The 12997-nt window shown below is 49.6% G+C and overlaps 1 protein-coding gene across 1 annotated transcript in view; it reads left to right on the forward strand.

Annotated features, from left to right (window-relative positions):
* Positions 1-1814: 1814 nt before the first annotated feature.
* AKAP8L (A-kinase anchoring protein 8 like) overlaps positions 1815-12997 on the forward strand; it is a 34314-nt gene continuing 23131 nt past the window's right edge. The window contains 6 exon segments of the mRNA XM_033083698.1: positions 1815-1874; positions 5272-5304; positions 6365-6443; positions 6742-6882; positions 8741-9266; positions 11890-11998. Coding sequence (XP_032939589.1) covers positions 1865-1874; positions 5272-5304; positions 6365-6443; positions 6742-6882; positions 8741-9266; positions 11890-11998 — 898 coding nt within the window. The 5' untranslated portion in view covers positions 1815-1864.

Raw genomic sequence — 12997 nt, forward strand, 5'->3', positions numbered from 1 at the left:
TGCCGAAACTTCCGGATTTCGGAAGGAATTTTAACGGATAAATATTTTGTTGGTTTTTTTTTTTATTTTCTGTTTTCTTTTTTTTTTTTTTTATTTTTTTCCCCACGTTTTTCGGGAGGTTTCTGGCGATTCCTGTACCCGGGAGTGGGGGACGATGGATTAAATTCTTCTGGAAATGAAATCCCGGGAAAAAAAAACGGAGTCTGGATGCCTGGAGTGCTGGATGGGGGAAATCTGGGAAAATTTGGGGGATTCCAGGGAAATTTGGGGAAAATTCTGGGAAATTTGGAGGAATTTTTGGGAAATTTGGGGGATTTCAGGGGGATTTGGGGGAAATCCAGGGAAATTTGGGGGATTTCGGGGGATTTTGGAGAAATTCAGGGGGATTGGGAAAATCTGGGGGAATTTTGGGGAAATTCAGGGAAATTTGGGGGAAATACAGGAAAATTTGGGGGATTCCAGGGGAAATTTGGGGAAATCCAGGGAAATTTGGGAGAAATTCCAGGAGGATTTTGGGAAATTAATGGAAATTTGGGAGAAATCCAGGAAAATTTGGGGGATTCCAGGGGAAATTTGGGGAAATCCAGGGAAATTTGGGAGAAATTCCAGGGAAATTTGGGGGAAATCCAGGGGAATTTTGTGAAATCCAGGGAAATTTGGGGAAAATCCAGGGAAATTTGGGGGATTCCAGGGGAATTTGGGAGAAATTCCAGGGGATTGGGAAAATCTGGGGGGATTTTGGGGAAATTCAGGGAAATTTGGGGGAATTTTGGAGAAATTTGGGAGAAATTCCAGGAGGATTTGGGGAAATTCATGGAAATTTGGGGAAAATCCAGGGGGATTTGGGGAAATCCAGGAGGATGTGGGGATATTCATAGAAATTTGGGGGAAATTCAGGGGCATTTGGGGGATTCCAGGGGAGGATTGAAGGAAGGGAGGCTTCAGGGTGGGGACAAAGAGTCCTGGGATTTGGGGACACCAGGATTGGGATTTGGGGAATTTGGGATTTGGGAACAGGGATTTGGGGACAGATCAGGATCTGGGAACAGGGATGGGGATTTAGGATTTGGGATTTGGGATTTGGGGGACACCGGGATTTGGGGACATTGGGGTCGGGATTTGGGGGCAAGGATTGGGGGAATTTGGGGACAAGGATGGGGATTTAGGGACATTGGGATTTGGGGACACTGGGATTTGGGATTTGGGGACAGATCAGGATTTGGAGACACTGGGATTTGGGAATTTAGGATTTGGGAACTGGGATTTGGGGACAGCAATGGGGATTTGGGAACTGGGATTTGGGGGATTTGGGGACTGATCAGGATTTGGGGACCCCGGGATTTGGGATTTGGGGACCCCGGGATTTGGGATGAGGAGGGGTCCGGGGGGGGTCTGGGTGTCCGGGTGGGGGGAGGGGCCCCGGGGTGACCCCGGGGGTGTCCCCGCGTCACCCACGTGACAAACACGTGACCCAGGTGACCCCGCCCCCGCACCACCACCTGCGGCCACGGGAGGGCACCCCGGGGGGCGTGGCCTCAGCGCAGACAGCCAATAGCAGCCGGCGCTGCCGCGAGGGGGCGTGACCAAGGACGCGCCTATCACGCGATAGGTCTTCAGCAGGCACAGCTGACCAATAGGAGCGCAGAGCGGCGAAAGCCACGCCCCATCATCCACCAGACGTTCACTTCAACCAATCGCAGCGCGGGGAACGCGATGAACGACAGCACCCGGCGGCCAATGGGAGGAGTGAACCGCACGGACCAATCAGCGCGGGGGAGGCGGAGCGGCGCGGCCAATCAGCGCGAGGGGGCGGGGCCAGCGCGGCGCCGTTACCGCCCGGGAAAGGGGAGGAGGCGCCGCCATCATGAGCTACGGTGAGGGGAGGGGGCGGCCCCGGGGTCGTGAGGGGAACCCGCGGCCCCGGGAGCACCGGGGAGCCGCGGCGGGCCCGAGCGGGGAGCGGCCGGGAACCGGCGGGGGCCGGGGCTGAGCGGGAGCGGTGAGGGGCTGGCGGTGCCCGTGAGGAGCGGAGGGGTCGGAGCCGGCGGGGCCGTGAGGGGGAGCGGGCGGGGCCGGGCGGGGGGAGAGCGGGAGAGGGAGCGGGGGCGGGAGGGGACGGGAGCGGGCCGGGAACGGGGGGGACACCGGGACATGGAGGGGACTGTGAGGGAGCGAGGGGATACCGGGAGGGGGCACAGAGACACCGGGACATGGAGAAATCCATGAGGGACCGGGGGGACACCGGGACATTGGGGGGGTCCTGAGGGAGCGAGGGGACATTGGGGGGACTCCTGGACAAGGAGCGGACCGTGAGGGGCCCCTGAGGGAGCGAGGGGGACATCGGGAGGGAGCACAGAGACACCGGGACATGGAGGGGACACCGGGACTTTGGGGGGACACCGGGACAGGGGCTGTCCCTGAGGAACCGGGGGTGTCCCTGAGGGCACCGAGCGCTCACCGGGACCGGGGGATGTCCCTGGGGGACTGAGGGGACACCGGGACATTGTGGGGACACCGGGACATGGAGGGGACCGTGAGGGACCTGGGGGACACCGGGACTTTGGGGGGACACCGGGACCGGGGATGTCCCTGAGGGACTGGGGGGACACCGGGACATTGGGGGACACCGAGACTGAGGGGACCGGGGAACTCCGGGACTTTTGGGGGGACACCGGGACAAGGAGGGGACCGTGAGGGGACCGTGAGGGACCGGAGAGACACCGGGAGGGAGCACCGGGACACTGGGGGGACCTTGAGAGAGCAGGGGGACATGGGGACATTGTGGGGCACCGGAGAGACACCGGGACAAGGAGGGGACCGTAAGGGACCCGTGGGGACATCGAGACTTTGTGGGGGACACCGGGACACGGGGATGTCCCTCAGGGACTGAGGGGACACCGGGACATGGAGGGGACCGTAAGGGACCCCGGGGGGACACCGGGACACAGAGATATCCCTGAGGGACCGGGGGACACCGGGACTTGGAGGGGACCGTGAGGGACCCCTGAGGGAATGGGGGGGACACCGGGAGGAAGCACAGAGACACCGGGACATGGAGGGACCCTGAGGGAGCAGGGGGACATGGGGACATTGTGGGGCACCGGAGAGACACCGGGACGTGGAGGGGACCGTGAGGGACCCGTGGGGACACCGGGACATGGAGGGGACCGTGAGGTACCGGGGGATGTCCCTGAGGGACCAAGGGACACCAGGACATTGAGGGGACACCGGGCTGTCCCTGAGGAATCAGGGCTGTCCCCGAGGGCACCGAGCGCTCACCGGGACCGGGGCTGTCCCTGAGGAACCGGGGATGTCCCTCCGGTCCCGCCCGGGGCACCGGGACAGCCCCAACAAACCCCGGGAATTTGATCCCAGCTTTGGGATTTGATCCCAACCCAGCTCCTCTGGCTTTTCCTCTCCCTCTCTGGAATTCCCCCAAAATCCGATTTATTCCCATTTCTGATCCCGTTTTTTCATGAATTCCATAAATTCCGCTCCTTTATCCCGACCCAGCTCCTTTGGCTCTCCCCCTCCCTCTCTGGAATTCCCCCAAAATCCGATTTATTCCCGTTTTGGATCCCATTTTCCCATTATTCCACTCCTTTCCTCACCTGGACACACCTGGAGGGGGCGGGGCAGCGATTCCCGAGGATTTTCCCAGAAAATTCCTGCCCGGAGGCAGGGGCAGAGCACCCCCACTCATTAACTAATTAACTAACATTCATTTGCTAATGAGGAGCCGCTAATTAAGGCCAAAATCCCTCAGGGAATGAGGGCAGCCAGGAATATCCATCCTGAAATAGCAGGAACGGGATCCAGCTCCCACTTTTCCCATTCTTTCCCATTTTTTTCCACTTTTTTCCCATTTTTCCCCCTCTTTTTCCCATCTTTCCCCCACTTTCTTCAATTTTTTTTTCCATTTCCCCCCCCAGTTTTTTACCATTTTCTCATTTTCCCCACTTTTTTCCCGTTTCCCCCACTTTTTTTTCTCCATTCTTTCCCATCATTTTTCACTTTTTCCCATATTTTCCATTTTCCCTTTTTTTTCATTTCCCCCATTTTTCCCATTTTCCCACTTTTCCCTCATTTTTTCCACTTCCTCACTATTTTTCCCATTTTTTCCACTTTTTTTCCATGTTTTCCACTTTTTTCCCCATTTTTTCTCACTTTCCTCTCATTTTTCCCCTTTTTTCCCCTTTTTTTCCCCTTTTTTTTCCCCTTTTTTTCCCCTTTTTTTTTCCCCTTTTTTCACCCCGTTTTTGTTTTTTTTTTTTTTTTCCCCTTTTTTTCCCCTTTTGTTTTTCCCCCTTTTTCCCCCTTTTTCCCCCTCTTTTCCCCTTTTTTTCCCCCTTTTTTTTTCCCCCTCTTTTCCCCCCCTTTTCTCCCCCCCTTTTCCCCCCTTTTTCCCCCCTTTTTTCCCCCCTTTTTCCCCCCTTTTTTCCCCCCTTTTTCCCCCCTTTTTTCCCCCGTTTTCCCCCCTTTTTCCCCCTTTTTCCCCCTCTTTTTTTTCCCCCTTTTTCCCCCCTTTTTTTTCCCTTTTTTCCCCTTTTTTTCCCCTTTTTTCCCCCTTTTTTCCCACTTTTTTCCCATTTTTTCCCCATTTTTCCCCATTTTTCCCATTTTTCCCCCATTTTTTCCCACTTTTCCACTTTTTTTCCCATTCTTTCCCATTTTTTTCCACTTTTTTCCATTTCCCCCTTATTTTCCTCATTTTTTTCCACTTTTTTTCCCATTTCCCTCCGTTCTTTCCCATTCTTTCCACTTTCTTTCACTTTTTCCCATCCCCCTCCATTTTCCCCAGGTTTTTTTTTTCCCATTTTCCTTAATTTTTCCCTTTTTCCCTCAGGAATTTCCCTTCCCTGAGAATTCCCAAACCCTCTAGGCTGGGAATTCCTCCCAGCTTGGAACAAAAATTGGGATTTGATCCCAAAAGGGCTCTAGGAGGGAATTCTGTGGATTTTTTAGGGGAATTCTGTGGATTTGGGAGGAATTCTGTGGATTTTGGGGGGGAATTCTGAGGATTTTGGGATTTTGGGGGGAATTCTGTGGATTTTTTGTATTTTTGTGAGGAATTCTGAGGATTTTTGGGAGGAATTCTGTGGATTTTGGGGGAATTCTGTGGATTTTGGGAGGAATTCTGTGGATTTTGGGAGGAATTCTGTGGATTTTGGGGGGAATTCTGTGGATTTTTGGGGAATCCTGTGGATTTTGGGATTTTTGGGGGAATTCTGTGGATTTTGGGAGGCTCAGTTGGATTTTTCTGTTTTTTAGGATACGGAGATTGGAATTCGGGCACGAGCAGAGGCAAGTGTGGGATTTCCTCCCCTGGATCCTTCCCAGATCCCAGCCCTGAGCCTTTCCCACATTTTATTCCCAAATTCCCACTGGATCCAACAAAAAAATGGAATTTTTAGAAGGGGAAACAGCCCTGAGTTAAAAAATTGGGGATTTTTGGGAGATTTTCCAGGCATTCTGTGGGAATGATCCCAAAATCTGTGGGAATTCACTGGGAATGATCCCAAATTCTGTGATTTTCCCCTTTATTCTTTGGAGTGATCCCAAATTCTGAGGTAAATAACTGGGAATGATCCTAAATTCCATGAGAATTAATTGGGAATGATCCTGAATTTGGTGGGAATTAAATGGGAATGATCCCAAATTCCGTGAGAATTAACTGAGAATGGTCCCCAATTCCATGGGAATGATCCCCAATTCCATGGGAATTAAGCAGGAATGATCCCAAATTCCATGGGAATTGAGCAGGAATGAACCCAAATTCCATGGATCCTCTCCAATTCCATGGGAATTGACCTGGAATGATTCCAGATCCCCTGAGATGCCCCCCAATCCCCTGGGAACACTCCCAGTCCCCAGGATTCCCAAATTCCCAGTCCCCTGGATCCCCCCAATCCCTTGGGATCCCCCAATTCCCAATCCCCCAATTCCCAATCCCCAGGATCCCCCAATTCCCAATCCCAGGATCCCCCAATTCCCAATCCCATGATCCCCCAATTCCCGATCCCCAATTCCCAATCCCAGATCCCCCAATTCCCGATCCCCAGGACCCCCCAATTCCCAATCCCCAGGATCCCCCAATTCCCAATCTCATGACCCCCCAATTCCCAATCCCCCAATTCCCAATCCCAGGGATCCCCCAATTCCCAATCCCCATGACCCCCCAGTTCCCAATCCCAGATCCCCCAATTCCCAATCCCCCAGTTCCCAATTCCCAATCCCCAGGATCCCCCAATTCCCAATCCCGTGACCCCAATTCTCAATCCCAGGATCCCCCAATCCCATGACCCCCCAATTCCCAATCCCCAGGATCCCCAATTCCCAATCCCATGATCCCCAATCCCCCCAGGTTACGAGGGCTATGGTTACGGTTATGGCTACAGCCAGGAGGGCTCTGCCGGTTACGGTTACGGCGCGGCCGCTCCCAACTCCTGGGATCCCCCAATTCCCAATCCCATGATCCCCCAATCAATCCCCAATTCCCAATTTCCCCCCCAGGTTACGAGGGCTATGGCTATGGCTATGGCTACAGCCAGGAGGGCTCTGCCGGTTACGGTTACGGCGCGGCCGCTCCCAACTCCTGGGATCCCCCAATTCCCAATCCCATGATCCCCCAATCAATCCCCAATTCCCAATTTCCCCCCCAGGTTACGAGGGCTATGGCTATGGCTATGGCTACAGCCAGGAGGGCTCGGCCGGTTACGGTTACGGCGCGGCCGCTCCCAATTCCTGGGCTCCGGGCGGCTCCGAGCCCGACGGAGCCCCCGAGGCCGGGGAGGGCCCCGGGAAGCAGCGAGGGGAGCCCGGAGCCGGCGGCCACCCCGAGGGCACCGCGCACGGCCGCGGATACGGAGCCACCGGGGACAGGTGGGGAATGGGGGATAATGGGGATGGGATAATGGGAATGGAGGGGTTATTGGGAATGGTGGGATAATGGGAATGATGGGGGAATGGGAATAATGGGGGCATGGGGATGGTGGGGAATGGGATAATGGGAGCGATGGGATAATGGGAATAATGGGGGGAATGGGAATGATGGGATGATGGGGATGGGATAATGGGAATGGTGGGGATAATGGGGGAATGGGGGGAATGATGGGGATAATGGGAATGATGGGATAATGGGAATGATGGGATAATGGGGATAGTGGGGATGATTGGGGTAGTGGGGGGATTGGGATAAATGGGGTGGTGGGGGAATGGGATAATGGGGATGGAGGGAATGGGGATAATGGGGATAGGGGATAATGGGAATGATGGGATAATGGGAATGGCGGGGGTTAATGGGATAATGGGAATGATGGGATAATGGGAATGGCGGGGGTTAATGGGATAAGGGGAATGATGGGATAATAGGAATGGTGGGGGGAATGGGATAATGGGAATGGTGGGAGGGATGGGATAATGAGGGTAATGGGGATGGTGGGATAATGGGGTGGAATGAGAATGGGGGGATGATGGAAATAATGGGGAGAATGGGAATGATGGGATAATGGGAATGGGGATAATGGGGTAATGGGAATGGTGGGGATAATGGGGATGATGGGATAATGAGGGCATAATGGATAATGGGGGAATGGGAATGGTGGAGGAGTGGGATAATGGGGATTGTCGGGGGAATGGGGGGGGAATGGGAATATTGGGGCAAATGGGATAATGGGGAGTGGGGGAGTGGGAATGGGATAATGGGAATGAAGGGATAATGGGGGGGATGGGGATCATGGGAATGATTGGATAATGGGGGGAATGGGATCATGGGAATGAAGGGATGATGGGAATGGTGGGGGGAATGGGATCATGGGAATGATTGGATAATGGGGGGATGATGGGAATGGTGGGGGGAATGGGATCATGGGGGGATAATGGGAATGGGATCATGGGAATGGTGGGATAATGGGAATGGGGGGGGAATGGGGATAATGGGGATAGGGGGAATGGGGATCATGGGAATGGTGGGATAATGGGGATAGTGGGAATGGGATAATGGGAATGATGAGGATAATGGGACAATGAGGGGAATGGGAATGGAGATATTGGGAATGATGGGGATAGTGGGGATAATGGGAATGGGATATAGGGAATGATGGGGATAATGGGATGATGGGGGAATGGGATAATGGGAATGATGGGGATAATGGGGATGGGTATGGTGGAGAGAATGGGAATTATGGGAATTGTGGGGATAATGGGAATAGTGGGGATGGGAATGGTGGGAATAATGGGAATGTGATACAGGAAATGGGAATTATGGGAGTGGGAATTGTGAGTAGATTGGGAATAATGGGGATGGGAACGATGGGAATGGTGGGAATGGGGATGGGAATGATGGGAATGAGAATAATTGGAATAATGGGAGTGATGAGAACAGGAATAATGAGAATAATGGGAATAATGAGGATGGGAATAGTGGGAGTTATGGAGATGGGGACAGGAAGGGGAATGGGTAAAATGGGAATGATGGGGATGGGAAATGCAATAATGGGATTGAGAGGGAGAATGGGAATGATGGGAATGGGAATAGTGGGATGGGGATAATGGGCCATGATGGGAGGAATGGGAATGGGAATTATGGGAAGGATGGAATTGGGGATGATGGAATGGGGATAGTGGGAATGATGGGGATGGAGATAATGGCACCCCTTTTCTTTAGGCAATCCAACCCTCAGAACCATTTATTTAGGAATCCCCTTTCCCTCCCTTATTCCCAACCCATTCCCCTGCTCAGGTACGAGCCCTACGAGCCCTACGGCGACTCCCGCTCGGCGCTCAACGACCGCGAGCTCTACCGGGCGGCCTTCGAGTACCCGGGGGATTACCCTGGGGATTATCCCAATGATTATCCAGGGGATTATCCCAATGATTATCCCAATGATTACCCAGGGGATTACCCCAATGATTACCCCAACGATTACCCCAACGATTACCCCGATTACCCCAACGAATCCAACGACGCCAACGATTTCTACGGGCGGCCGCAGCCGCGGGAGCAGCAGCACTTCCAGCCCAAATTCCGCGAAGGTTTCGGCCCCCGCGGTCCCTGGGGCAGGGAGAGGCCGTTCCAGGCCTTTGGAGCCCGGGGGGGTTGGGCTGAGGGCCGGGGTCCCCCCGGTTCCAGGCGCCTGCCCTCGCTGTTCTCACACAACATCCTGCCCGAGGGCGGCGCGCCCGCGCCCTTCCGCGCCTTCCCCGGCGCCTTCCGCGGCCTCAAGCGCTTCAGGAGGGGCTGGAGGGGCTGGGACGGCGACTTCAGGGTGAGCCTCACTCGGGTTTTGTGGGTTTGTTGTGGTTTTTGTGGTTTTGTTGTGGTTTTGTTGTGGTTTTTTGTGGTTTTTTGTGGTTTTGTGGTGGTTTTCTGTGATTTCCCGTGATTTTCTGTGACTTTTTTCCCCAATATTTTTCCCCGTTTCTCTCCATTCGCCCCCCAATATTTCCTCCTTTTTTTCCCTCCCTTTTTCCACCCTTTATTCTTTTTCCCCTCCTTTTTCTCCTCCATTTTCCCCTTTCCCCCCATTTCCCCCATTTTTCCCCCCATTTCCCCCAATTATTTTTCCCTCCCCCCATTATCCCTCCCCCCATTTTTCCCTCCCCCAATTAATTACTTTTGTCTCTCCCCCAATTAATTATTTTTCTCTCTCTTCCCCAATTAATTATTTTTCCCTCCCCCCAATTAATTTTTTTTCTCTCCCCATCAATTATTTCTCCCCCCAGTTAATTATTTTTATCTCTCCCCCCATTAATTATTTCTCTCCCCCATTAATTATTTCTTCCCATTGATTATTTCTCCCCATTAATTATTTTTCTCCCCCCAATTAATTATTATTTTTCCCTCCCCCCAATTAATTATTTTTCGCTCCCCCCATTATTTTTCTCTCCCCCATTATTTTTCTCTGCCCCCAATTAATTTTTTTCCCCTCTCTCCCCGCATTAATTATTTTCTCTCCCCCAATTAATTATTTCTCTCTCCCCCCAATCAATTATTTTTGCCTCCCTCCAATTAATTATTTTTCTCTCTCTCCTCCCGTTAATTATTTCTCCCCCTGTTAATTATTCCCCCCCCATTAATTATTTCTCCCCCCCATTATTTCTCCCCATTAATTATTCCGCCCATTAATTATTTTTTTCTCCCCATTAATTATCTCTCCCCATTAATGATTTTCCCTACCCATTAATTATTTCCCTCCCCCAATTAATTATTTTTCTCTCTCCCCATTAATTATTTCTCCCCCCATTAATTATTTCTCTCCCCCATTAATTCTCTCCCCCCATTAATTATTTCTCCTCCCATTGATTATTTTCCCTTCCCCCCATTTTTCTCTCTCCCCATTAATTATCTCTCCCCATTAATTATCTCTCCCTATTAATTATTTCTCCCCCATTCATTATTTCTCCCCCATTAATTATTTCTCCCCCATTAATTATCTCTCCCCATTAATTATTTCTTTCTCCCCCCATTAATTATTTCTCCCCTCATTAATTATTTCTCTCTTGTTATTTCTTTCTTCCCCCATTAACTATCTCTCCCCCCATTAATTATTTCTCCCCTATTAATTTTTTCCCCCCCGTTAATTTTTCCTCCCATTAATTATTTCTCCCCCAATTAATTATTTTTATCTCTCCTCCCATTAATTATTTCTCTCTTCCCATTGATTATTTCTCCCCCATTAATTGTTTCCCCCCCATTAACTATTTCCCTCCCATTAGTTATTTCTGCCCCCATTAATTATTTCTCCCCCATTAATTATTTCTCTCTCCCCATTAATTGTTTTCCCTTCCATTAATTATCATTTCTCCCCCCATTAATTATTATTATTTTTCCCTTCCCCCATTTTCTCCCCCCATTAATTATTTCTCCGCATTAATTATTTTCTCTCCCCCCATTAATTATTTCTCCCCCCATTAACTATTTCTTCCCATTGATTATTTCTCCCCCATTAATTATTTCCCTCCCCATTAATTATTTCCCTCCCCCATTAATTATTCCCCCCATTAATTATTCCCCCCGTTAATTATTTCTCCATTAATTATCTCTCCCCATTTATTATTATTTCTCCCCCATTAATTATTTCTCTCTCATTATTTTTTCTTCCTCCATTAATAATTTCTCCCCCCATTAATTATCTCCCCCCATTAATTATCTCCCCCCCATTAATTATCTCCCCCATTAATTATCTCCCCCCATTAATTAATTATTTTTTTCTCTCCCCATTAATTATTTCCCTCCATTAATTATCATTTCTCCCCGCATTAATTATTTCTCTCCCCATTAATTATTTCTCTCCCCATTAATTATTTATTTCTCTCCCCATTAATTATTTTCTCTCCCCCCATTGATCATTTTTCCCCCCCATTAATTATTTCTCCCCCCCATTAATTATTTCCCCCCCCATTAATTATTTCTCCCCCATTATTTCCCCCATTAATTATTTCTCCCCCCATTAATTATTTCTCCCCCCATTATTCATTTCTCCCCCATTAATTATTTCTCTCCCTATTAATTATTTTGTCCCCCCATTATTTTTCTCCCCCCATTAGTTATTTCTCCCCCATTAATTATTTCTCTTGCCCATTAATTATTTTCCCCTCCCCCATTAATTATTTTCCCCTCTCCCCATTAATTATTTCTCTCCCCCATTAATTATTTCTCTCCCCCATTAATTATTTCTCTCCCCCATTAATTATTTCTCTCCCCCATTAATTATTTTCTCTCTCTCCCCCATTAATTATTTTTCTCTCCCCCCATTTTTTCTCTCTCTCCATTTTTCCCTCCCCCCATTATTTTTTTCTCTCCCCATTAATTATCTCTCCCCATTAATTATTTTTCTGTCCCCATTAATTATTTCCCCATTAATTATTATTATTTTTATCCCCCCCCAGCCGCAGCGGAAGCGTCTCCGCCGGGACTCCCTGAGCCGGCGGCGGCCGCAGCCGAGCGAGGAGCGAGCGCCCAGAACCGACGGCTCCGACAACTCCAGCTCCGACAACGGTCTGGGACAGGGGGGGGTTCACAGAGATACCTGAAATTCCTGGGATTCCAGAGAAAAATTCCCAAATTTATCTGAAATTCCTGGGATTCCAGACAAAAATTCTCAAATTTATCTGAAATTCCTGGGTTTCCAGATAAAAATTCCCAAATTTGTCCCAAGTTCCCAAATTTTGGGGCAGAATTCCCAGGATTTAGCCCAAATTCCTGAGTTTCCAGATAAAAATTCCCAAATTTATCTAAAATTCCTGGGTTTCCAGATAAAAATTCCCGAAGTTATCACTAATTCCTGAGCTTCCAGACAAAAATTCCCAAATTTATCCCAAATTCCTGGGATTCCAGATAAAAATACCCGGGATTTAGCTCAAATTCCTGAGATTTCAGATAAAAATTCCCAAATTTATCCAAAATTCCTGAGTTTGTAGATAAAAAATCCCAAATTTATCTGGAATTCCTGAGCTTCCAGATAAAAATTCCCAGGATTTAGCTCAAATTCCTGGGATTCCAGATAGAAATTCCCTGCAGTCAGCCCAAATTCATGAGCTTTGGGGCAAAATTCCCAGGATTTAGCCCAAATTCCTGAGCTTCCAGATAGAAATTCCCTGGATTTGTCCCAAATTCCTGATCTGTGGGGCAGAGTTCCAGGATTATCCCAAATTCCTGAGTTTGCAGATAAAAAATTCCCTGGATTTGTTCCAAATTCCTGAGTTTTGGAGCAGAACTCCCAGGATTTATCCCATGTTTCTGAGTTTCCAGATAAAAAATCCTGGATTTATCCCAAATTCCTGAGCTTCCAGACAAAAATTCCCAAATTTATCTGGAATTCCTGAGATTCCAGATAAAAATTCCCAGGATTTATCACTAATTCCTGGGCTTCCAGATAAAAATTCCCGAATTTATCTGAAATTCCTGAGTTTGTAGATAAAAAATCCCAAAGTTATCTGGAATTCCTGGGATTCCAGACAAAAATTCCCAGGATTTAGCTCAAATTCCTGAGCTTCC

The sequence above is a fragment of the Catharus ustulatus genome, chromosome 33, assembly GCF_009819885.2.
Source record: "Catharus ustulatus isolate bCatUst1 chromosome 33, bCatUst1.pri.v2, whole genome shotgun sequence".
Lineage (NCBI taxonomy): Eukaryota > Metazoa > Chordata > Aves > Passeriformes > Turdidae > Catharus > Catharus ustulatus.